General features: G+C 38.9%; 1 protein-coding gene across 2 annotated transcripts; it reads left to right on the forward strand.

The window, feature by feature from the left end:
* Positions 1 to 6849: 6849 nt before the first annotated feature.
* On the forward strand, positions 6850 to 26056 carry akap1b (A kinase (PRKA) anchor protein 1b). 2 transcript variants are annotated; one of them, XM_031725885.2, is made up of 11 exons: positions 6850 to 6982; positions 15057 to 16660; positions 17034 to 17158; positions 18187 to 18313; positions 18480 to 18607; positions 19726 to 19903; positions 20326 to 20476; positions 23886 to 23953; positions 24130 to 24203; positions 24306 to 24371; positions 24988 to 26056. In XM_031725885.2, exons 2-11 carry the CDS (start codon positions 15082 to 15084, stop codon positions 25048 to 25050), a joined length of 2559 nt encoding a protein of 852 aa, XP_031581745.1. In that variant the 5' UTR covers positions 6850 to 6982; positions 15057 to 15081; the 3' UTR covers positions 25051 to 26056. The 2 variants fall into 2 exon arrangements, with proteins under 2 accessions (XP_031581745.1, XP_031581747.1); XM_031725887.2 differs by lacking the exon at positions 24988 to 26056 and adding an exon at positions 24514 to 24951.
* Positions 26057 to 26801: the final 745 nt, after the last annotated feature.

Consider the following 26801-nt stretch of genomic DNA (forward strand, 5'->3'; position numbering starts at 1 on the left):
TGTTAGTAATAAAATGTTTTACTCTTCACAGTGTCTGAAAGTGTCTGATGAACCAACACTTTGACATAAACCTCAAAATTATGAATTTGTGTGACATTTTTAGTAAATACATCTTGGCAACAATGTAAAATTAAGTTTCTAAAAAAAAGTGCTCATATGTCTGTTTCAGGTGAATATCGCATATCTTCATACTGTCCTCTACAGTATAGGTCCACCTACAAGCGTGCAGTCAAAGTTCCTACAAACATACACTACATGATGTAGACAGTGGACCAAAGCCAATCTATAAATGATATGAAGATTGTTTGGATTTAACTGAGTTGTGACACCAAAATCTGTGGTATGAAACATGCCTTTTTTCTTTTGTGAATTACACTTGTCCATTATAAATAAAGATGCCGGAGAACATATGTATATTACTTATTTTATCTTCATCGCCAAAGTAATTCAATTATATTTTACTATGTATCCACTGGCACAGACAATAAGACACTATTATTAGCTAATTCAATCTATTCATATAAATTGTAACAAAACAAAAACAGCCATCAATACAAAAGCATAATTGTAATTTCTTTTACAGTTCTGTTTCCAAATTTGTAATTTAATATTTTAATACTTGTGGTCTTCACTATAAATTTGGTACCTAAAACACATTACTAATTTAGAATAGTCTGTTATAAACCAGCATACAACTGATTTCTTGTGTTTGTGAAGTTACATTTCATTAATTGTAAAACCAAAATAAAATAGTCCGTTGGTTAAAAATTAAACTCACATTCCAGTTTTAACCACAAAAACTGGTTTGCTCTGCACCACATACAATTTTAGAATGACCACCATACATGTGTTTAAACTATTGGAGGAAGCCAGAGCCACACAGGCGCAAAGAGATCAAACGGCAAACTGCTGAGAAAGGCTCCAGAGAGAGGCATCTCCTACAAAGCTGGATTTTGGCTGGTCCAGGTAACTTCAGGGTTCACCCTGGGACAACCCACATCTCTGGAGCAATCATTTCCTGGCCCCTCAGATGAAGTAAGCCTGGTCAGCCAGCTATTGCTGTCCTCTCTCTCCGGCAGTCATCCTGTATGATGATTGATGGGTCCTTCTTATCCTCTCTAGCTCTGTGGAGGATACAGGGGTCCCCTCAAAGTCTTTTCTCTGTGTTTCTTAATTCTGGTACTCAAGATGAACTCAAGCTGAAGCCCTCTTGTCTTTCCAGCTGCATGTTCTTCTTGTAGCATTGGTTTTTGCCTCAGCTTGATGCTCAAGTTGGCGTCATGCCGGGTGCACCTTCTCTTGGCTGTAGCTGATTTCTGTTGCATTTGGGTCTTACTTCTTAAAGGGTTTTGGATTCTGGGCTGTTTGGGTGTTAAAGGTTCATTAGTTAGTTACACGCCCAGGAACACCAAGATCTTATCATGCCTGTGGAGTTTGGTAGAGATAGGATGAGATTTCTTTAAGTTATAGCAAATATGAAGTTGATTAGATAAAATCCCTAGAAGTTTGCAAAAGTACAACGTCTGGGAAGTGCAAAATCAAAAGTTTCAACTAAAAATATTGCAGTTTTATGGGGGTTTTTGAGCATGTTAAAAAGCCAATTTTTGAGGAAAATAATAGTAACAATAAACGGAGCAATTACAATTGGGCATGACTTCACATACGTGATTTAATACAGGGTTTAACTTTAAACTTCAAAATAATTTCATAACATTTTCTTCTTTTCTGTGTTATTTAGTAAAATAGAAAATAAATTTCCCATTTCACATTTGAACATTCACTATGGATATAACACGTTTCAGTTTATGTAATTCTACTTCAGTTAGATTGGTCTCTAGCATATTCTCACATAACCATTTATTTGAACATAATCCCTTTTTAAGTGAAACACAGGAATACTTTCTTTACTTTTTGTCTTTAAAACTCGGCCCATTTCTCAATATGCGTATTTGCGTGTACTTGCGTTGTGATACGTCATCAGTCACAGACCAAGTACTGTTCCAAGTACGCTCAAAATGCCCGGATGTGTTCTCGCTCCTCCCATTCTATGGAGCACGCGTCAGTAGTGACGTGCAGCTAAATATCCCAGAATGCATTTCGTCCAAAACTCAAATGGCAGAGGAGAGCGGGTAAAAAGTTTGCGATATTACAGTTTCTGTGACACAAAATAAACTTTTAAGAGATCTTCAAGCGAGATTGTTGATGTGTAAACTTCAAACCCACCAGCTTGATACCTGACGGTGAGGTCAAGGTTCACTACAGCCGACGAGAACGCCTGACCCCCGGCACATTGTTTTCAAAAAATGGGAGGAAATGAAGCAACGTCGTACATATTTCCTACAGATATTGGTGCAACCATTTTTGGTACAGCTGACCTTACTTAGCAATTAAACGTGTGTTGTGTCTGATAACTCCCGCTTTGTGGAGAGGAGAGTGGTTCTTCTTTGGGGTTGGCAGGCTAGATAAACAATGGCGTGTTGCTGCCATCTACTGTTTACAACTTCCCAAGTTTTTTTCTAAATAAGCAAGCTAGCCACACAGTCTCAGGTCTCTATATTCTCCCATACAGGTTAGCACTGCATAAGTAATGTAACAGCTTTCCTTTTAAAAATATTGAAAACAGTTTCCCCAGTTTCTCCAAGTCTCTAAAAAGCTTTTCCCTGTGATGAACATGCTCCTTGCATTACATTAAGATGTCTCTAGGGTCAGGTCAGGTCTGGTTCTGTTCCTTAAATGTTAATAAACCTGCAGCTGAATCACTGTATATGATGCAGTATCATGCCTTTGGTACTCAACTCACTAGACAGCCCATAAAACTGCCATCACCTCTACTGTAAAGATTAAACATGCGATCTGTTATACACAAGCTTTTTTTAAACTCTCTTTTCACATATGTACACACTACACGCCACTCTGCTACTTATATGACCTTTGACCCTTCTGTATGAATTTGTAAATAGCCATTCCAAAGCTGTTCCATCCTTGAGTAAGCTATTTTTACGATATCTGCTGAGTTCTTTTTCCTGTTCTTGCTGAGTGCCTATAAGTTAACCTCAGGACCTGGAATGAGCCATGATGGTATGCCTGACCAGCAGACAGGAGGACACACATCCATATCAACAAATCCAATTTTTTCATGCCATGGATTTCAACTCCTCACTAAAGTTGGTTTTGACTTTCTTTGCTGATCCCAGTGCTAGCTCAGTTTTAACTAGAACTATTACATTTTGTCCTTTTATTTTTATTAAATACTTCAGCCCAAGCTTATATTTTCTCATTTTCAAAGGCATTTCACCCATTTCTATTAAAAGGAAGTGGAGTAGTGCAAAAATGTCCAGTGCTTTCCACCGAATTCTATCCAGCTTCTTGATCACTGAAGGGGCAGCTGATGCATATGCCATACAACCATTGTCAATGATAGACGTAATGCTGGCTCTTTATATCATCAACAATGATTCTGTACTGGCACCCCTTTCAAACCTGGCTAGGCACCTTAGCACATTACCTTTTCACACTTTATGCAGATATTCTCAATATGGCTTTTCCAAGTCATTCTCTTATCCAACCACATTCCAAGAAAATTGAACAGCTTGACTCGCTCAAGGTCATTTCCATAGACTTGCAGATGTTTAGGTGGAACCTTCCTTTTATGTCCAAATATCATATACTTATTTTTATCAATAGATATTTTAAAGCCCCAATCATTAGCCCATGTAACCACATTCTCCAAAGCTTTCTGAATTTGAGAAAAAATATACAAAAGGAATCATCACTAGCAGAAGTAACATTTATTTTTAATCTTAACTGGTCTCTGTTTATAGGTGCAACATAAACCTTTCTAGCTCTACTCACATTTTCCACCAGTTTAACAGCCTGTATCGATGATGGCAGTGGTGTCTTCTTGTTTGTGGTTTCTCAATGCTTCAATGAACCTCTTGGACGATACAGGAGGCCAAGAGGAAGCCCAAAAGTTTCTGTCTTACTGGACCTGTACAGGTCAAGAGGAGTGGTGTGCAGGTTTTCACCTTTACACCACTCCTCTTGTCCTCCTACACAATTTATCAAATCCAACATCTGTTATCCAAATCCAGTCCACTAGTTATAGTTAAACTGAAGAAACACTACAACATTCCAACTACTTCCAAACTACACCACACACTGCTGACCAGCAACCAGGATTGTGTTTTTTGGTGATCTACCTTTTTAACTTGCTGTTTGGTGACCAACTTAATGGTTTTGTTATGTTTCCTCTCTTTTATAGATTTTAGCAGCTTGTCTGTCTCTTTTACTTTAATTATCCAGAGCTGGAACCAGGAAGCAGAGTTGATCACCATTTTGTCATCATTGAAATAAGCAACTATCACATAATAAGTGGCCACACAAAGCTAGTTATTAACTCTCTAAATTAACCCAGGGTTTCCCACTCTCTTGGCAGCATCTAATGAATATAAAATGGATGTTTCACATTGATATAACTCTTCTTCCACAGAAAATGATCCCATGAGTGCCACTTTCTTGTGCTTGACAAGTCGGTTCATATTCTGAATAGCAATTTTAAAAAGTGAACATTTAGATGTCAGATTTTATTTTGTGAGATGACTCTTTTGTGTAGGATTGGGTGACCACTCAGGACCACCTCCATCCTAACCACCACCTCTTCAACATCCTGCCCTCTGGAAAAAGGTTCAGATCCATCAGGTGCAAAACCAACAGACTAAAGAACAGCTTGTTCCCGTGGGCTGTCAGAACTCTTAATGCAAACTAAGAGTGTGTACAGACTTCTCCAACACATCCACTCTGACACTGCTGTTGATCATCTATGTGCAATATCTCAGTCTTTCCATGTTCTGTGCAATATTTTTGGCTCGTGCAATATTTGGGTCCCAGTAGAACTACCATCTCCACCCTAAATTACCATAGCCCCTCCACCCTTTTTTATTTATTATATTATATAACTGCCCTTGTATACAGACCCACAATTTTTCTGTTTCAATGTTTCTTACACGTACACCATGTATATAGTTTCACTCACATATATGTATACATATACATTGCTTTTTATTTTATTTTAATTATTTATTTATATTTTTTTCCCCTTGTTGTACATTGTTTTCTCTTCTTACTTTTGCACCTTTGTGGTCCAGCTACCCAATTTTGCTGTGCAAGAAACTGCACAATGACAATAAAAAGCTCTAAGTCTCTAAGTCTAAGTTTCTCAATACTTTTAGCAGGAAAAATGGAAACTGGGTATAGTGATTTATTGAAACATGCAAGTGTATATGTATATGCATTATATAAGACAAAAACAGAGATTGTGCAATTCTAATTAGCTTGCAGGTCAGTATTAACATAACCCAAAGTCTATCAGGAAAGATTTATTGTAATTTATTTAAGCAGTCTGTTAGTAAAACTTTTTTTAATTTTGACATGTCATTTAGCTGACTGAAATTTGGAATTATCGAACTGAGCTGGTTAAAGTGTCTCTTACTTTGCTGAATGATTTGCATTTTACGACAAAAGGCATCTCCTGATTTTTTATATTCTTTGTTTGATTGGCTGTTTTTGTTCACTCAGCCTATATTTGGTATCTATGACAGTTAAGAGATGTTCTCCCAATTAATTTTTTCTTATACCACTGGAAAGCCTGTTTATTTCTCCTTGATTGGTGCCACAGTTGTAACTAAAATGCATTTGTGGGTTGAGGATGTGGGTTGTATCCATGAAAACTTGCAAAGTGTTCTCTGCCAATGACTAATTACCTTAATTGTTGTGCTAAGTTTATTAAAAGTATATTTCTTTTTCTAAAAAAATATAAAACAATCTTGTGATCAAAACCTTTGTTCAATTTATTACTAAACATGTAAACAAACTTTACTAAGCAATGAAATGAACACAAAATAATTATACTTAAACTTATGTCAAGTATAAATGGGTTTCAACAGGGCATATAACAAAAGCCTTTGCACTTGTTTTTACTGCACTACAAACTTAAAGTATGTTTGAAAAAACAACAACAACAACAACAACAACAACAACAACAACAAAGAAAACCAAAATACAGTACTAATGCCTTAAAAGGAAATACTGCCCAGATAGTGAGGTACCTTCAGAGAGAGTTTGTACTCTGTGAGTGCTCAATGTTTGGTTTACTTTGAAAAGCAGTTTTGTGAGACTGGTCAGGTGTGTCTAAGTAAGGGCAGTTGATTTGGGCACAATGACTCTCTCTCGCTCTCAGCTTAAATAACAGAGGGATTTGCATTTTTGATTGGAAAGGGATTTATGACATTTTAAGGCTGGGTCAATGCCTTGAGCTCCTTGTCTTGATGTTAGAACTGTTTCTGAGCAGCTTTGCTGTGTGGAGGGGTACATTGTCCTGTTGGAGCTGTAGGGTTCTTGGTCTGCAATGCAAAGTGATATAAATAAATAAATAAATAAATAAATAAATAAATAAATGCTATTATTTAAGGTTGTCCAGCAGAAAATTGTATAACAAAGACATGCACCAATTTAATTTTACTTATCACACAAGGTGCAAATCCTTCTGTTTGTAAAGTTGTGCTACTTCTAACGTGACCTTTGCCTTAATCTGATGACATTCATTTATATAGTAAAATTATATGAAAACGGTGCTCTGTCCCATCTGTACTCAAAAAGGAATGTTATTTTTTCCCCATTTTTATAGTAGAGGTGACCAGGATGATATTAAATCTACCTATGAAACTGCATGAGCTTAACAGAAGAAACGTTTACCTTTACTGCATTCTCAGTTGACGCAAGACTCCAAGCGGCTTAAACTTTAGAGTATCGCGAGATTTGATCAGCTGTTATGTCTGCGTGTTTTTTTCCTCTTTTTTTTTAAGACTGGTACTGGTCTGTCAAACACGTGGGGAGGAGAGTGTGACTTTCCACTAGCGTACGTTTCAAAAAGCTCACGTTGTTAGTGTTGCTATCATCGTTGCGGTACCGAGGACCCAAAAACATTGTAAGTAAAATAATTAGTCCGGGAGGGAAATGGCACACTGAAAAAAGAGACTGTTAGCTTTTAGTTTTCTATTTATTGCATGCATGGTTCGGTTTTATTCACATTTATGTGAGTATATTTTAGGGGAAAAGACATTCACTTGCATTTCTAGTGTTCTCTGTGGGTCGTCAAATGTTTATTGTGTCACCATGTGATCCCATGTCATTGAAAAACTAGCCTACAAAGCAACTCCTCCTAACTTGCCATTCAGAACAGCACACGTAGCTTCTGTTGTAGAAGTTACATTTTCGCACTTGCTTCGTATTGTTGAGCTGTGCACGTGCCAACGTAGGAGCATTGGTTCTTGGATAATAATAAATGCATTTTGGCCCAGAGTTGGGAGTCATTGTCGCCAGGCCGGCTAGCAGGCTAGCATGAAGGTCTAAGGCCCATGCGGGGCATTGGCAGTCTTTGGCTTCAAATGTCCTTTAACCCTGCATCGATTAGAGATACCCCCTCGTTGGTGCAGTTGGGTATAGTTAACGACTACGTATCACACAGCTTTATGTTGTGGCCCAGTACGTCTGTAAGTCGGGGATATGAAACTCTGAAGTGGCTTTAATAATGTAGCCACATACGAACGTAGTCTAAAAATAATACAGTGCAGGGAACATGCCATTAGCTTATCTTTTTTCATGTTTAGCTAGCGTTAATTTTCATAAACATTAAAGCCACTGTGGTTGCTATGTAGCTAACTTCATGCTTTGTATCCTGCACTGCGGCCTCCTTAAACAGCCATGCTGTATTTCGTGTTTGCATTAGGTCACAGCCATCTCTGCTACAGGGTTTCATCCCAGACGGTGCCAAACTCCCTATATGCATTTGTCGTATGGGATTTAACATCTTATTGGCTGCAGGTTTTTCAGTTTAGTACGGGGCATAACTTCGCTGTTGGATATTTTTTAGAATCTGAAAAATTCGGCATTAAAAAAGACCTGGCAGCGTAAAGTAAGTTAAAGTTCTTATAAATTGCTGCCTGCTCATAAGCAGGGTCTAAGTATATATTTTTGCGCTTCTTTCGAAGGTTATTTAGGTTTTAGTTGGCTAATGCAAAGAACTGTGAGGGATCCCCTTATAAAGACAAAATGAATCGCTTGAGTCACAAGTGAAAATGTTATTTTGGTATGCACAGTGAATTCATTTTTCCTTACCATATAGTCATGTAACGTTAAACTTCGAGAATTATATATGAAATTCACATTGTGGCCTTTGTACTTCCTAGCTAGCTAATTGTGTTAGCCGGTGTGTGGCGATGGAGTGCATGACCACACGCCACGGTTTTTTGTTCTTTTGTTTTTTTTTGTGTGTTTGTTTTTATGCTGGGACAGAAAGCATCGCCACTAGCATTATAGGGAACTACACAATGTCCTACAGTTGTAGTATTAAGGCATAGCTAGCTGAACGCTTTTAGCATTTATTGAGTCGTTGCTGAAAGACGGCTGGGGTGTTGAGGCGCACCTTCTGTACATCACTGGAGCCTGGGTCACATGTAAAGTGGACTGGTATGTGGCTGTAGCAACTATCAACGCCACCTAAGTTTACTAAGTTGTTAGTAGCAGCATGGCTCCTGTAAGGTCTTGACTTTTGCCCATAGGGTATGCAAGACTTGACAGCATATTGTATTAATATCCCGGTCAGTCTGCAATTCGGTTTGTTTACATAAAATAATTTGGTTTTCATTTATTTAAAAACAGTGTCACATTCATTGTTAATTTGTTGTAGTGTTGATGGTGAGTCCCAAGGTTCATTTAACATGAATGATGGTGATTAAAGGGATATGAGAAAATGTATGACATGAAGAATAAAGTTTAAACGCAAACAGGTGGGAATTGAGTGACACTGAACTTGTTGGTATGCAGGTATTTTGAGGCCGCATAATAATTTTACACTAGTCTGTCTGTGCTGGCATGATGTAAGATTTAGAAGGTGTAAAATAGTTTAATCATTCCTGTTTGAACAGCCAAGGTCACAGTAAGAGATGATCTTACAGTTTATAGACAGTCTTGACTATAAGGCCAGGAAAGGAACCAATAAAGACTTGTCTGACCTGTAAGGATAGCTCTTCATTTTACAGCTTGTTGCTTCCATTGTGACCTTTATATGGTGAGTGTGTTGTCCTTGGATTTAACAGCAACACACACAAGCTACACATGAAGTCTGGGAGCTTCATGTGTTGCATCTTTGCTGGTCCTTTCCGGACAGATCTTAAATGTTACTCCTGGGATCTGCTGGAACCACTCGCCCAGTTTGGGAGTCACTGCTGTAAGTGCTCTGATTGCCACTGGGACCGCTGTTGCCTTTACCCATCACTTATTCTCTAGCTCCTCTCTCAGCCATTGGCATTTCTCAAGCTTTACATATTAATTTTTCCTGATTTTTGCTTTCATTTGGTACAGTTACATGTACTACTATGGCTTTATTCCTCTGCTTGTCCACTAGTAATATTTTAGTTGTTTAGCCATCACCAGTTTGTGTGAAATCCCACAGGATTTAGCTTGGTCATTTTCAACCACCCTGAGGGGCATATTCCGTTTTGACCTTGGGACTTCCGGGCCATACTCTGCACACATGTTCCTGTATAGTGTGCCAGCCACCTTGTTACTGGGTTTCATGCGAGTTCCATACATTATCCAGGTAGCAGAGGTCACTAACGTTTGCTCTATTCCATTGTCTATATCCATAGCCAGTCTTGTTAAAGATTTCAGTGATTTGCTGTCTTTTTTTATTTTATTTTTTTTTTTTACCCAAATTAAATAAAATAAAGGAACCCCCCCCCCCAAATCCACCTTATATAAATAGGTGATGCTGAGGATTTCCACTTTGCTTTCAAAACAAAGCTATCAGCACTCGCAGCATTATCCCTTTGAGTTACATTGAACAAATATGAAAGATTTCTGACTGAAATCTTTACAGAAAGGGACAGGTCGAAAACATGAAGTTTCCAAATATGTTACTTTGGAGTAGAGCTGGGCGATATAAGATTTTTTCATATCACGATATGTTTTTTTCATTTCAGGCGATAACGATATATATCACGATATAAGCCAAATAACTATATTTGTAAGATTTAAATGTGCCGTTGCTCACAAGTAAAATGTGAAATAATTAGCAGCTTGTTTTAATTAAAATATTTATTTCCCATAATAAGTTCAACAGGGTAGATGTACTTAAGGAACATGAGACTTCAGTTTCAGATAAAGGCAAATATTGTAAACTACACAAAAGGCAGCCGCTAAAGCGTTTAAGTTTCAAAATAGAACAAACAAAACAGACCACTAAATTGTCAATTCCACTTAGAAACAAAATTTTAATTCTAAAAATAAATCTTAGGTCGTTTTACAGAAGAACAGACAAAATTGACTAACTTTTGTCAATATCAAATAAACTGAGAACTAAAAGGAAATTCTCAGGCTACGTCCACACGTACACGGGTATTTTTGAAAACAGAGATTTTCCGTTTTCGTTTTAAAAAATAATCCCGTCCACACGTAAACGCAGAAATGAAGGAAAACGCTGCTAGGAACATGCCAAAGCAACAGGTGGCGATATATTCCTAACCGTAGAAATGTTGGCCAATCAGAAGTCTAGAAGCCTCGGTAGGAAATAGTAAACAAAGATGGGGCATAGAAACAGAACCGAGTCGTATGTGTGGAGGGACAGTAACTATGTGTGTATATGTAAGCATTTAAACACTGCAGAGAGTACAATTAACAGTATTGTAGAAATTCATTTCACCGAAACAATAACGTGGCGCACAGTGTGACGTCAAAAAAGGCGCACACCTTTGACGCTGCGTTTTCTCCGTTTTCTTGTCCACACGTAAATGCAAAACGGAGTTTTCGAAAATATCCACCCTGGCAGGCGTTTTAGAAATCTCCGTTTTCAGTGACTGAAAACGCCGTTTACGTGTGGATTTAAAGGTGCAAACGCATAGAAAAATCTGCGTTTTCAAAAATACCGGTGCGTGTGGGCGTAGCATCAATCTCTCCTTGTTGTATAGCTTAGCTTTTCAAACAGTTTTAACAGTGACTTTAGTCTGACAAAAGCCGAATGACGAATTAGCGCTTTCAGTCAGAGATTGAGCATGCACCGCTTTATTGTATTTCCAGACTTGCTTTCGGCACAATTTACAGTGCGCGCTACTCTGTTTTTTGTCAGACTTGAAATAGCCGAAATACCTTCACACTACGGAACTTCTGTGGCCCTTCCGTTTGACAATCTCTCCAGCATTGGAACCATCATCTGTTTTTTTGGTAAACCTTCGCTCACGCTCTCGGTTGATTTTTCTCTAGTCGGCAAACTCATTTCCTTCATTACCTGGGCGGCCCGGCTGCAAAAACAAATACACATGTGCGCCTTGGCGCTTGTGCTGTACGTAACAAGTCACGTGACGTGATGCTGCGGCTGTGATTGGTTCGGCTCTGCGCTACTTAATTTGGATTGGCTGTTCTTTTTTTCTTTTTTTTAAGAGGACAAGAGAGATGAGGTCTATCGCAATAGTTTAATTTTTCTATCGAGAAAAAGTTATATCGCAATACATATCGTTATCGTTTTATCGCTCAGCTCTACTTTGGAGCTTTGACTGCTTCTTCAAGGTCAAATAAGGTCAAATTTTCATTATGTCAACCTTTCATAAAATGCTTCATCTTTAAAACTATGCTTAAAATTCTACTTCTGTGTTTGTATTGGCAACATTTAGAAAATTATACTGGTAAATGGGAAATCTAAATATCACATAGTTTTGATCCAACACATTTGACCTCTGATGTCTTTTTTTTAAAGATTGATCCCCAAAATGCATTTTATCCAGGGGTGGGAATTGGCACCTACCACTGGGCAAATGCAGGTAAATTTATGAAGTGGCATGTAAATCTGAACAATAGACAAGCCACCATGGCTTGTCTATTGTTGTGTTTTTGTTTGTTTGTTTGTTTGTTTTTTCTGTTAATTTTTAACAGAAAAAAAAAATGTTCAATTTGTACTCCTGACCTGTCTGGGGCAGCAATGCGCTTGGGTTGCTGCTAGTTTTTATTACCACTATTCATCGGCAGCACGTTTTAAAAACCTTTGCCCATGCAACAGCACATTAATGACTAACATTGTATTGTGGTTGGATTCTCAGTTGTTCTTCTGACTGAAGTTTCGTCCATTTACAACATCCTGCCATGCAATTGCATTTGTCGATAACCACTGGGAATGGTCACGTTAACTTTTATGGACTAGGAAAAAAAGTTAGTGGTTGTCCTCCAGCTTCACTTTGTGTATATTATTCTAACCATAGCTGTGTACCTAGCAACAACATAGCACATCATTATATACCAGCTAGTTGACTTCAGTAACCCTACAAACATCATTACTGTTTAGTTTTCCAACATAAATGAAGACAGAAGTGATAGCAGAGCTGTACTTTTAGTTTTTCAGAAATCCCTCTGTCAGAACATGGTATATCATCTTTAGATGCCAGTAAGTTAGCTCGCTAGTTTCTAACTTCAGACTCCGTTAAAATTCATAAATTCTGTTTTGGTGGATGCCTGGATGTTAAATTTTTACACCTGGTAGAGCAGCCACACTGATCATTTTGTTAAAGATGAAAGAATTTAGACAGTTTGTAACTCTCAGTGATGCTGCAGTGTTTGTTTGAAGTGGAGTTTGGACCCGGAAACGGCTAATAATGTCAAACTTAAATAGCGAATGGAAAACCAGTCGATCCGAGTCGAGTTGTGGCGAGTTTACAATTCACTGTCTATTACTGGGGATGGGAATCGAGAACTGGTTCTCAGTAGTCCAATTCCTTCGAATTGTTAGTCTGTTTTCCTGTCGATCCCGTTTATTGGTTCCATTTGTGCTTGTACTACAATCAGCTGACTCAAGTTTGCCTGTCAGAGTAGGAAAACAATGGTCTCCGTTTCTACCTTTTCATGTTTCTACAGTAGAATCACTGTAATGATCGTTTTAAAGTCTTTTTGTGCTGGTTTTTAACTTTGCTTTGTGCCGTCGGCTTCGTTTTCATACTTAAATGTTAGAGAAGGGTCATAAATGTGTGCTCATAACATAGGGATTTGTGTTGGTGTGATTAGCCTAACTGGTGCAATTTATTTGCAGGAATGTAATGTCGTTGATATGCTGCTTGGCAATGGTGGTCACTGTCAAAGCAAAGATGATAAGATCCCAGTTAAGGAATCAATGAGTGATAAAGATGAGAGAATCAGAATCTACCAGAATAAACTAAATTCTTAGCAATTTTCACCCCTTCCTATTATCCATTACCTACTCCTTCAAAATTTCTGTGTAATCAAAGTCATGTTACATGGATTTTATTTTATTTTTTTAAAGTTATGTTATTGCACACCAAATGTGTAAGAAGAAAGAAAATGTATTGAACCGAAACAAAATACAAAACTATTCCCTACAAGTACATAACACCCAGGTGGATGTTTGCACTCTTGGAGTGCTGCTTGAGGGTAAAACTGCTTCTCTACACGCCAATGTGCATCATAATGAATCTGTCACTTTGAAAAAAGATACAAGCCTGGTTCAGGGTTAGGAATTTTCTAGTAATCCAAGTAGGAATGGCTTCTTCCAAATTGTTTTATAAAACTTGTCTGGGAAGCCCTCTGGGCCTGGTCTTTGCCGTTTTGTAAAGATTTAAGTGAAACATCAGTTATAGGACAATAGAATTCCTCTTTCTCATTTAACCACACTTGCAGTTGGGCACAGCATTTTAAAAAGGTAAACAAACAAAAAAAGCAAGAATTAAACTTTCATGGAGTTTCACTTGAGGACTAATGGGTGGAGAAAAGGAAACAGATCAACCTTATTTACAAATTGAGTGGCGGGCCTGTGATGGAATACAAGCATATAGCCAAATCTTGTTAATGTGATAATTTGAGAACAAGATGACGTAGGATTTTGAAATTCATATTATATCTGCTAGGAGGCTGCTCCAATCTTTCTCTCATCTACAGCACAGACCAAGGGCACCATTAAAAATAGAACAAAATACAATATTGTTGCAAATATGACAAGACCTTTGTCCATTTGTCACACGAGGACTGAAGCAATTCTGGCTGCAGTAGAGCCTGAGGCAGGGTATAATTGAGACGGGTAGTTTGTCACAAGAGCGAAATACTGGCAGAAAATGAGTACTGTTGTAAACCTTTGAGTTTAGTGTTGAATTAAAACATATTAGTCTTCTTTTCAAATGTGACAATTTGGCACATTTGAGCTCTGAATAGGGAGGGGAATCTAATCTGTTTCTCAGTAGTTCAATTCCTTGGAATCGTTAGTCAACGCATATCGGTTCCACTTGCGCTGTACTCGACAGATTTCAGTTTATGCCACAGGAGGAAAATGTTGTCGTCTACAAGGAGCAGAAAACTAAACTCACCTGCATGGTGTATGATGCCACTGCATCCAAGTGCCCTTTCGATCCACTGCTTATTCACATAACGCAACAATGGACTCTGTAGTTTACAAACATCCAAACCTGTTGATGAAACTGTAACAGCTGTGCTCCAGTTATCCAGAGCTTTTTAAAACTATACCTCCTAAAGTTTATGCCATCACTCTGAAGGGCTTGGTTTGGGGTTTTGTTTTTGTTTGTTTGTTTTTAAGCCTACCCATGACATCATTTGCATCTCTCTTTAGACCTCATAGCCATTTATTCATAGCTATAAAGTGTGGCTGCAGTACCAATAAAACTACCATAATAAACATACTATACCTTCCTTGACAAAGACCTTGCACCCTTTTCTTCTCTTGGAACATCCAAGAGGTTATTTAGATGAATATAAGATGAACATCAAACAGGAATGTAATTGGTAAATCAAAATAAATTTCAAGGTTAACATCAAATTTACTACTTGTGTTCAAGCAGCTCTCTAAATGTCAGGAATACTAGAATTTAATTTCGGATTAGAATTCCTTTCTAAATCAGCCTGTAGTCAATAAGCATGGTTTTCACACATCCGTTAGAAGTTGCATTTAGCTTGAAATGTTCCTCATACAAATGTTTGTATGCTGTTGTGGCTTTCAGGTGTAGCTGCTAGTGTCTTGAGGAAATGCCACTGAGGTTTCGCTCTGTTGTACCCTATACACTGCCCGGAGTACTCGCACTGATTGGATGGTGGTGGTACATCTCACGAAAGAGAGAGCGGCTCATCAACCATGACAGGACTGAGGGAACTCCAACCACTACGGACCTTAAAACATCTTCAGCAGATGGTAGCAATGGTTTGGTGGAGAAAGACACTGTATCCCCCACAAATGACACAGACAGCCCCATTCACAGACCTCCAAAGGCCAGTAACCAGAGAACACAACATGAAAACATTTCACAGATCAGTTTCCAGCACACCGAAGCATCACCGTCACTGGCACAAAGTTCTGAAGATTTTTCGTGTAATTCTGAGAGAATGAAACGAGGAGTCCATAGGCCTCCACAGTCAGCGCTGCCATCACTTGATAAAGATGACAGCTTACAGGTATCATCGAAAGACCCAGAGAGGAGCTTGTCACTTGCCTTGGGAACAGAGCTCAACCTAGTGAAAGATCCAGTATCTGATCTAGAACAAGCCACATCGGAAAAAATCACATTTTCCTATCAGTCTACCAAAGTCACCAGCTCCTTTCCCACAACATCGCTGCTTTCTGGTGCAGAGAGACCAGACCCAGAGGGGGAAGTTGCAAAGAACCACAGCACTAATAATACACAAGATGAAATGGTTGGATGCATGCTCATCCCAGCCAATGTAGAGAGCGTGGACCCATCAGAAGCAGACTCTCTGGATTCCATTCCACCAGTGCAGGATTTTCACCAACACATACTGTCCAGCACACCAACTGCCCCAGTCCTGGCCTCTACATCACTAAGTATTGTCCAAAACACAACAGCAGTAACACCAGAGGACATATTGGTATACGGTAGCCCTGGAGAGGAGCATGATCTTGAGAATCTTGCTGCTCAACTTATAACTAAGGTCATCTCAGCTGCCACCCAGGAAGTCCTTAGTGTCACAAGTTGTCAGGTTGTGGACAAAAGCCTGCCTAACTGCAGTAGTGGTGGACTATACCCAGAACTCGAGCCAATCATAGAAACACAGAAGCACCATCATCTCTCGACAAGCCCTTCTCAGGTAGGCTGTGATTGTAGAGAGGCAACAGAAAAAGAAGGGCAAGCAGTGCCTAATGGATGCTCCTCATCTCCAGTATGGAAATCTGTTGATGTCAGTCACATAAATCATCAGAAAAATGCTGTTCACAGCAGCCACTGGTCAACACAGCTGCCCCAAGAAGCACAAACCTCACCTGTGTTGAACATTAAACAAAAAGGTGACGATGCTGCTCCGCTGGCCGAGGACTCGGCCTGCAGCACCTGCCACTCTGAGGATGGCATTAGCAGTGAGGATCTTCAAAGCAGCATGTTTGACAACCAAAGTGATGTGATCCAGCTTACAGACATCTCCGCAAGAGAAGCAGCACAGGGCCAGGTGCAGACTGAGAGTTTGACAGAAGGCTTAGTTTTGTCTGCAACTGAAGAAGACTCTCTGGATGCACCGTGTGAGATAAAGGGGCTAAATGCAGTAGGTGTAAGGAATGGAGCTCATGGGACATGTGAAGTAGAGACGGATCAATCTGGAGGTGAGAATCTCTCTCATTGAGTTTTGTATGTTTCTCACGATAGCAAATTTTTTCTTGTCTTTTTTTTTTTTTTTTTTTTTTTTTTTTTTAAGAATGATACCAGTGTGTTTCAAAATTCGGTGTACATCAGCAGGTGCAGTGTTATGAGTTTGTGTAACAAATTACTGCTAACTTGGAACATATAGAGGCTCATTTGGCCTTATTTGCAGTGTATTCCCTGTTATTGGACAGCGGGTCATAAAAGGCCCCGAGAATGTGATGCCTGTTAACAAACACATAATCAGTGACAAGATCAAAGCTGATGATGCCTGGAATCTGAAAATTCAGTTACTGTGAATGACAGCATTGGTGCTGAGATTGTTTCCATTGACAGGTTCTGATGTAAACAGTATGGACTCTGTGGATAGCGGATGCACTATGGGTGCCCTAGAGAGTAAGGGCAACCATGCTGCCTCCTCAAGCACTGAGCTGATCATCTGGGAGATTGAGGTACCAAAGGTGAGTAAAGATAATTCATGTGAAATACAAAACCATATATTTCGTCCATGATTTCAACACTGTACACCTCATACTACTCAATTAAAATGTTAATGTCACTATTGCATGCAGGAATGCTTGCATGATTCTACAACTAGGCAAATTTACATTTGGTAATTGTAATGCATTCATAAGAAAACAACTTAAATATGACCCTGATTAGTGGATTTTGCAAGGCATGTTTGTTTGGTTAATTGGGCATCTCTAAACTGGCTGCACATGTGAGGTAGAAGACTTTTTATTGCATATAGAATTATAGAATACAATCCTGTCTGAATGAGTGGCCTGTAAGACAAGTACCGTGTAAATGCCTGTCCGTATTGGCAATTCCTCTGATCAGCATCAGGAATATTTTGAAATATTTTATTAAAAAATATAAAGAAATAAAAGTACTTTTATTTTGAAGTACAAGTATAACAAGCTTTTGACATAACATTGTGACACTTGAAGTTGGTGGTTCGCTCTTGTGTTGAAGATGTAATAAAAGAATTGTTGTGAAAATCAGGGTAACTGGACAAGCACCAAATTTCAACCAATGCGTATCTACTTTGAGGTACTATAATTTTATGAAGGTAAACTTTTGCATGGCTTCATTGGGTACTACTAAAATTACTGTACAAAAAATTGCTTATTATGAAATTACCAGTAACTGAAACAAATATTTCCAACAACTGGCAGCCAACTGGGTTGACTAGAATGTTGGAACACTCGGGACCATAAGTAGGGACTTTTTTTTTTTTTTTTTTTAAATGGTTATAATTACATTAGAATCATGAATATCCTCTGACATTAACATTAGCACACAAACTGTAGGCTTCATGACATGCGTTTTCAAAGCTGAGCAGTTGTCTATATAGTGTATTTTAAATATTTTGTCATAACTTGGTGAGCAGCTTGCTAGTGGGTTTGATTAAATGTTCATTTAAACTGTTTAAAAGAACTGTCCTGTTCACTCAGTATTGTCTGTTCTGCCTGTCCTGTTGTACCAGCATCTTGTAGGGAGACTTATTGGAAAGCAAGGTAGATATGTGAGTTTCCTAAAGCAGAACTCTGGAGCAAAGATCTACATTTCTACTTTGCCTTATACACAGGAGTTCCAGATTTGTCACATAGAAGGTGAGTACTGAGGAACTTGTCCCCACATCTTTCCATCTTCTTTAGAGATTTGTCAACAAATGTGATTTTGACCATAGGAGAAAAGCACAAGCATTTTAAAATTCCTGTATCTTAGTTGTTCATTTGGTCTAGTGGTAAAATTTGACCTTGCTTGATCTTTCTCCAGGGACACAGCAGCAGGTTGACAAAGCCCTGTCGTTGATTGGGAAGAAATTTAAAGACCTGGACCTGAACAATCTATATGCTGCACCACCACCTCCACTTACATTACCATCTCTTCCCATGACTTCATGGGTGAGGAAAAACATTGTGTTAATGATCCTCTTTTTTTTTTTTTTTTTTTTTTTTTTTTTTTAACCCCTCTGCTGTAAGGCGGATGGCATATGTTGAATTTGATACACTCCGTTGAGCAAGCAGGTGGAAAAGACACCCAAGTTTGTGAATGTGTTGACTCGATAACGAGGCAATGTAGGGGCTTCAAACTGATACCATAGGTGTACCTACTAAAACTGTTGTATAATTTTGAATCTCAGTGACCCTGACCTCAAGGGCTAAGGTCAAACTCTGAAACTCTTGTGAATGTGATAACTTGAACAAGGCAACATAGGATTTTGAAACTGATACCGTAGGCGTGTCTACTAGGAGGCTGAGGAGTAGCACTGGCAGTTGCCAGTATTTTTAGTATGATTATTGTAAGTTAAAGAGAGAGATAAAATGTGCATGCATAAAATATTCTCCTTTTGCATTATCTATTTAAAGAAAATGAATACATTTGCACAACATTAAAACTGCTTTGCCATTTTACACACAGCTCAGTCTTTAGGCTTGAGAAATTGAGTTATGAAGACATATGTATGAATGCATCACTTCATAAATGTTAGTTAGCAGGGACATGTTCCATCTTTTCCATCATTTGTTTTAATAGTTCTGTGGGTTCTTTCATATTGCCTAAGAAAAAATGTTTACAAATTTAGTGCTGGGTTTTCCATTAACATTACCTCACCTGCTTATAGTGCTAATTTATACCCCGTCTGTCCCTCTGTTATAAATTTGTTGGTGTAACTGTACAGTTCTTCAAAAACTGTTATGGAAGACAACCACAGTGAAGGTCTGTTTTAGTAATAATTGACTGAAATAGTGTTAAGCAGTGTTTCTGCTGTTTGAGTTTGACTGATTTTAAAAAAATAAAATAAAATAAAAAATAGATATATATCTATAGAGATAGATCGATCTATATTTTTATATTTTAATTGGTCTATTAAAGATTCAGGTAAATTGGCATTATTTAGAAAGCATAGTAGATAGAGAAACGGTATGGAAGCAAACCTCAGTATGAAGGTCTGCATCATGTTGTTATTGCTTGCTGTCAGTTTTATGTATGGCCAACATTTGTTTGATATTTGTCTTCTCAGCTTCTCCTTCCAAGTGGAGTCACAGTTGAAGTGATAGTGGTGAACATTGTGTCAGCCGGTCACGTCTTTGTCCAGCAACACACCCACCCCACGTACCATGCCCTGCGAAGCCTTGACCAGCAGATGTTCCTTTGCTACTCGCAGCCAGGCACCCCTGCCTTGCCCTCACCTGCTGAAAGTAAGCTTAGTTGTACTGTGGATACTGCTAAATGTGTAAAGTTTCACATGCTCTAGTTCATGCTCTATTGTGTCTAGTGACACTATAGATTGTTTTAATGTAACTTTGTCATTTGAATTAAAGCTAATTTAAAATGATCTTCACTGCATTAGTGAAGCTGTAGTTCACTTAGCTCAGCTTTGCAAATTGCAAATACATTTTTAGTAAACTAACAAGGTCCCTGTGTTTTGTTTTGTTTTTTCTACATTAAAGTAACCCAGTTTGATACATGGCTGAAATAAGCTTATTGTCACATACAGTGATTTGGGTTTTGTTTTTGTTTTTCTCCCCAGAACTTCCTAACAACAAGCTGATTTGGTAAAGGTCATTCAGCTACTTATAGCTTTTATTCTTTTTGTTTTTTTGTCTCTTCTGTTATCCAGTTGGTGTGATCTGTGCAGCTCCTGCAGTTGAAGGAGCCTGGTGGAGAGCTCAGGTCATCACCTTCTACAAAGAATCGAATGAAGTGGAGATCAGATACGTTGACTATGGAGGCTATGACAGAGTTAAGATTGACTCACTACGGCAAATAAGGTTATAAGAGTTCTCACTGTATTAAAGCTTGTGTTCTAAGATGGAGTCATTTAAAGTGTTTGCTTTATAAAACATGCCTCACTAACATAAGCACTTTTTTTTCCTTTGCTTAAGTGCTTTCTATCTAACATTAACACACATTCTTACTTCTCGAGAGCAACTTGGTTGATATTACGCATGCAGACTGGAACAGCCAGTAGATTACCTCCCACCCCAAACAAAGCATTTGCTGATCAGACAGTTGAGTTGTTGTGTGATTCTGGTATTTGTAATACATTTATTTGATTCAGAATTAAGTAGTGAAGTGTTAATGCCAACGTCAGCAAGAAACTAACAAGTGTCCTGCAAGGTAAAATTGCTGTAGAAAGTTATCCCAACTTGCAGACTAGAGAAGCTGGGGATCAGAACACCAACCTTGTGATTAGTAGATGACCCACCCTCCCACATCAAAACTTTTTACTGTGAGGCGTCCCCTCAGTTCTTGAACTTTCTAATGCCCTAACCTGAAATTATGGAGTATTTGGAAGGTAAGGTTAGCCCATTTGGTATTAGTTCTGTCTATATATCCACATTTATAATAGCAAATAAATAAAAATAAAAGTGCACAAAAGAATTATGGTTGTTGATGTTGCAGAGTTTGTCCACCAGAGGGTATTCTACTCCCTTTGGCAACAGGTACTAAGGCCTGATTTAGACTTCTGTAGTAAAACTTTGTAGAGCCTATGATGGAATCTACATAAGTGGACAACATGATTACTCAGTGCTGCATTATGTGCTAATTACCTTGTGGTTGTGTCTCTCCAGTGAGTACTGGGTCTGCCCCAAGGAATCCTCCCGGTAGAACATACCCAGAATACCACACCTAGGAGGTATCCAGCAGGCATGCTAGTCAGATGCCTGAACCACCTCAACTGGCTCATTTCAGTGTCCTTTCAGCAGCTCTACTTTGCCCCTCTTGAGTGAAAGAGTTCCTCACTCGATCTCCAAGGGAGAGCCCAGTCACTCGTTAAAGGAAATGCTCCCTTCTCCTTGCACTTGTGTCAGCAAGACCCATAGATTCCTCCACCAAGTGATAGTAACTCATTCCTGGCCCGTATGGGGGCACTTTTCCAGCGTTTGCCCTTTTCCGCCTGTGAGCCATGGTTTAGGGCTTAGAGGTGATGGGAAGCCAACAGAACCACATTATGTGCAAAACACGAAGATAAAATCCTCCGGCCTTGAGAGCCTTTCTTTCTCTCTTTCCCCATTGAAACCCCGAGGAACGCAGTCAAATCCCATCTCCAGGTCAACAAAACTCATGTAGACTGGGTGGGCAAACGCCTATGCACCCTTGAATGTCGTTGAGAGGATGCAGACCTGGTTTCAGTGTTTGATTACCAGGACCTCATGAATGAGGTTCGACTAATTGCCCTTTTCCATTAGTACCTATTTGGGTTGGCTTGGCGCAGCTTGACAAGATTTTTAGGGTTTTCCATTAGGTTATAGTACCTGTTATCAGGTAATTATTTTGTTATGTACTTATCCAGCTAGGGTTTAAAGTGATTTGACTTGAAAATGAGTCTGAAAATGTGATGTCAATAGATTCCAATCCACCAACTGGCTAGTCAGTGGTGTCACTGACTGAGTAATGTGAGCTTCTCATTCACAAAATCAAAGGCACCATTTTTTTTAAATCCAGCAATGGCTACACAAAAGTATACAATATATACCATATACAGTACCACATATACATGCCATAAACCAGCGGTCCCCAACCTTTTTTGCACCACGGACCGGTTTATGCCTGACAATATTTTCATGGACCGGCCTTTAAGGTGTCGCGGATAAATACAACAAAATAAAACCAGTACCGGTACCAAAAAACAGAAGATTTATTCATAACATACGTGAAAAGACCCAGGAAAACAGAGTTAACGATAAAAACGATAATAAAATAACGCTGAAAACCGATAAAAACCCTGAAAACCATACATTTCACACCTGAGCCTCAACTCTCGCGGCCCGGTACCAAACGACTCACGGACCGGTACCGGTCCGAGGCCCGGGGGTTGGGGACCGCTGCCATAAACCATTGCCTTGAAGTCCTCCTTTGGCATACGTGTCGCATACAAATGATGTAACTGGATTTTCGTTGGTATAAAGACCTCACACACATTAGGAGGTAATCGATTGGAGTGGAACTGACCCAAGCAGAGTAGGTTTTTCAGACTTAGCCTGGCTGGGTCTGGCTGGGCTCCATAGACTAAGACCCAGCCACCAGACACTCGCTTGTTCTTTAGAAACCCAGTAACCTATGGCAGGCAAGGGACACTGGACCTTAATTTGTGTTGCATATGGGTTATCTGAATCACACTGTCTGACCCTCCACTCAGGACTAATTTCCCATGGGAGACCGTACCATGGGGGAAATTGCCCCTGAAAGCATAGCTTCTGGGATCACTGGAACACAAACCCCTTCACTATGATAAATTGGTGGTTCATGGAGTGGCTTATTGATTTATTATTCTGAATATTTGGGGGTGGCTACTTGGCCACCTGGTCAAGGTTGGTGGTTTGTTCCAGTTTGCATGCCAAATATCCTTGGGCAAGATACTAACCCCCAAGTTGCTCTCTGATACATCCATCAGAATATGAAAGTGTGTGAATGTTGGATAGAAAGCACTAAGAGCATAGGGGGGGAAAAAAGTGCTTGTGCGACTGGGTGAATGAGGCAAGTTGTGTAAAGTGCTTTGAGTGCTCAGAGTAGAAAAGCGATATACAAGAACCATTTCAGTGATGTAATTCAAAAACTGAAAGTAACCAGAAATGCATAATAAGCTTCAGGGGTATGGAACAGATCAGTTGGCAGCATTGAGGCAATGTGTAGTTCGTTGAGAAATGCACATCAGGTTACACAATAGGTTGTGGTGTAGGATTTCAGAGCGGGTTGTGGTTAGAATGTAGCTGAAGCATGGATTTCTTGCTGAAGCATAAATATTCAGTAACACAACTGATATAACCAAAGTTGAGCAGAGCATAATTGAATAACACATGGTGTGCGTGTGCGCGACTGGGAGTGAGAAAGATCTGCCAAATCTCCAAATATTTGTCTTTTGAATCAGTCAGTCTGTAGTTGGACTGTTTGCTGTGGCTGGATATACAATGAGTTCCTACAAATGTCTCTAGCTGTTTGAGAAAAGGTCTGTTAGTGGAAAAAAATCTTATTTTAGACAAATTCAGGAAGATTATCAGCAGAATTTTTGTGTGTTGTGGTTGACAAAATAATTATACTGAGAATAATTTTACAAGTTTAACACAGGCTACACTGACTCTCTAAGGTCACGTTATCATTTAGTACAGCCGAAGAAAACTATATTAAACTGCAAAGTGTATATACACTACTCCAAGTCTGCTCATTGTTATTTTCCAGGTCTGACTTTGTGACACTACCATTTCAAGGTGCTGAAGTATTACTTGACAACATTGCACCACTACCAGGTACAGTTTGGAAAAGTTTTTCAAAGTATGGGGAGATAATGGTGTACCTACCTAATGTCAGTGGCCATTTGTTAAAACAAAGTATAAACTTTGCCTTATGAAATCTGCAGATACTCTGATGCTGGAAGGATACCTGCAATGTTGTTCTGAAATGTGTTTAAATTGTGTGTGATCAGGAGAGGATCGTTTTTCAGCTGAGGCCACATCAGAGCTGGAGGAAATGACCAGAGGAGTGCCATTGCTTGCGCAGGTGAGACCACCATTCTCAGTGACTTTTTGCAATGTAGAAAAGTCTGGCATTACTAAGGTGTTTGTTTCGGGGTTTTTTTCGTTTTGTTTTTTTTGGCTGAAGGTCTCCAGCTATGATAACAACACAGGCCTCCCGCTGGTCCACCTGTGGAACATGGTTGGAGATGAGGTATGACATAACAGTCTTGGATCCTTGCCACTGTTTTCATGTTACCTCTGTACCTCTAATATCTTAATTAATTAATCTAATCCTGTTCCTTTAAGACATAAGTCACTGATCATTTTTCCTGTTTCTTCCCCTCTTTCCCCAGCATAGTCTGGGATAGTCAAATGTGCGCTGCTGTAGTGCCACATAACTTTTTGGGGGTTTTTTTAAATGAAAACTTGATTTAGAGTTCAATGAAGGTTAAATTTGTTGGGGTTTTTTTGTTTTTTGTAATTTGTTTTTTAAATTGGTGACGATGTTGCCTATTTAATTGATCCCCCAAACCTCAGGCAGCAAGCACATGTATCTTTATTTTTTATGTATTTGATTTTTGAGGTATTCCCAGCTTGAGAGACCCCAGAGAGTAAAGGCTGGGATCTCTTTAAATGACTGGTCTTGAACACACATTTTCTTTAAATCACCCGATAATCCATCAGAAGCCATTGGAACACTGACAACGTAGAAGAGAATAGAGAGCGATGATTACTGATATTGCACAATATACACAAATAAATGCATAAGGCATCTTGAATTGGTTTTAACTGTAGTGATTCACTGACTGTTGGTCTTCTTTTTGCAGATTATATCTGTGAACCGTACACTGGCAGAGAGAGGCCTGGGTGTTTGGGTGGATGGATTTTGAACTTGCATGGTCTCTCAACTTCATCAAACAGTTCACTTGATCTAAAAAAACAAAAACAAACAAAAATCCCCCCCCCCCCCATGCTATTGCCCTTTCCCCTCCTTTAAAAAGAAATAAATTGTTTGCAGGCATAATGGAGATGATGAACAAGAACATAACACTACTTTAATATGAGACAGCCTTCCATTTTTGTTCTTGTGCTAAAATAGGAGAAAGGAAGACGTGTTTAAAAAAAAAAAAAACAAAACAAAAAAAAACACCCAACAAAAAACCAAAAAAAAACACTGTAACTAATGGTTCAACCAATATTTTATTTTGTTTCCTACACCATCCATTTTTGTGCTGGACCTTTGCACACTGACAGTGGATTGAGTGTGAAAGGACAGGTACCTGCATCAGTGTACTGTAGTCATCTGTAGGTTAGTGTATTTCAAAGCTGCCTGGCTTCTTGCCTGGAGTGAAAGTTGGGGACACAAAAGCTTATAGCACTGCAAAGTTTAGAGATGATCAGCTCAGTGTTCCCTGTGGGAGCACTGAGCTGATCTACCCAGTCCTGTGGCCTCAGTCTCCTTTAGCAAGGACAGAGGAACTACCTTGTTGCTTTTTGCTTTGATTTTCTCCATGAAGCTGATTTGCTATAGCGAATAACAATCATGAATGACCTACCATACAAAATGCGGTTGAATGATTGCTCTACATGTTGGCAGGATGTGTTTTTTTTTTGGGGGGGGCTGATTTTTCACCTGAGGAAGCAGATCGTTACATTGGGGCAATGCAAATTCCTCAACAGGAGATGTTCAGTTTGGCTGACAAAACTACAGATTGATTTTTGAGGTGCTATTTAAAAAAACAAATAAAAAATCTGTGTATTTAGTGTCCCCCATTCCTGGAGGTTGATTATTTTATACACAAAAGGTGAAATGAACCATATGAAAGCTTGTGATTGAATGTACTGTATTTTCAAAACTGATTACCAAATGGTTAAAAATCTTACCTTACGAGTAAATATAGTTAGTGTCATATGTTTTCATTTACGGTGGAGACTTTCTGCCTGTTGTGACACAGAGGGATTTCTTCTACACTTAGAAAGCTTGGTTGATTTGACAGAAGCCCAGACTTCAGTACTTCTAGTCAGACATGTTGAGGTGTATCTTCAGCTTCACGGAGCCATGATAAGCAGGCTCAACAACTGGCTTTGTTAACTAAATATACTCATGTGAACAAGTTGAGTTCTAATTTACAAATGAAATTATCACAGCTGTGAATGGAGTACCTGAAACTGAAAACTGAAACTGACCTGATATCTCAGGAGCTATGTTTGGAGGAATATGTATGACCTAAATCCAGAAGTTGTTATAACACAGAAGAACATGTTTATGTATTTAAAGTTGATTAGGGGAAAAGTACGGAAGAGGATTAGGGCCACTGGGGGGAAAAAAAAAAAAGTGGGCACATGTTTTTTTCTTTTTCCAGAATTCTGAGAAAAAGTCAGAAATTCTGACTTTTTCTCAGAATTCTGGAAAAGAAGAAAAAACATGTGCCCACTTTTTTTTTTTTTTTTTTTTTTTTTTTCCCCCCCAGTGGCCCTAATCCTCTTCCGTAGAAAAGGGAAGACGTTTTACTTATTAAATATAAAATGACACTTTAAGGCAACATTGGGTTTATTTACTGCCACTTATCCTTACAACATAGCCTTGGTGTTCTGACCTGCACTAATAAAGTTCAGTATCATGAGTTGAGTGGAGGGGGAA

This window comes from Oreochromis aureus, linkage group 14, assembly GCF_013358895.1.
Source record: "Oreochromis aureus strain Israel breed Guangdong linkage group 14, ZZ_aureus, whole genome shotgun sequence".
NCBI classification, from domain to species: Eukaryota; Metazoa; Chordata; class Actinopteri; order Cichliformes; family Cichlidae; genus Oreochromis; species Oreochromis aureus.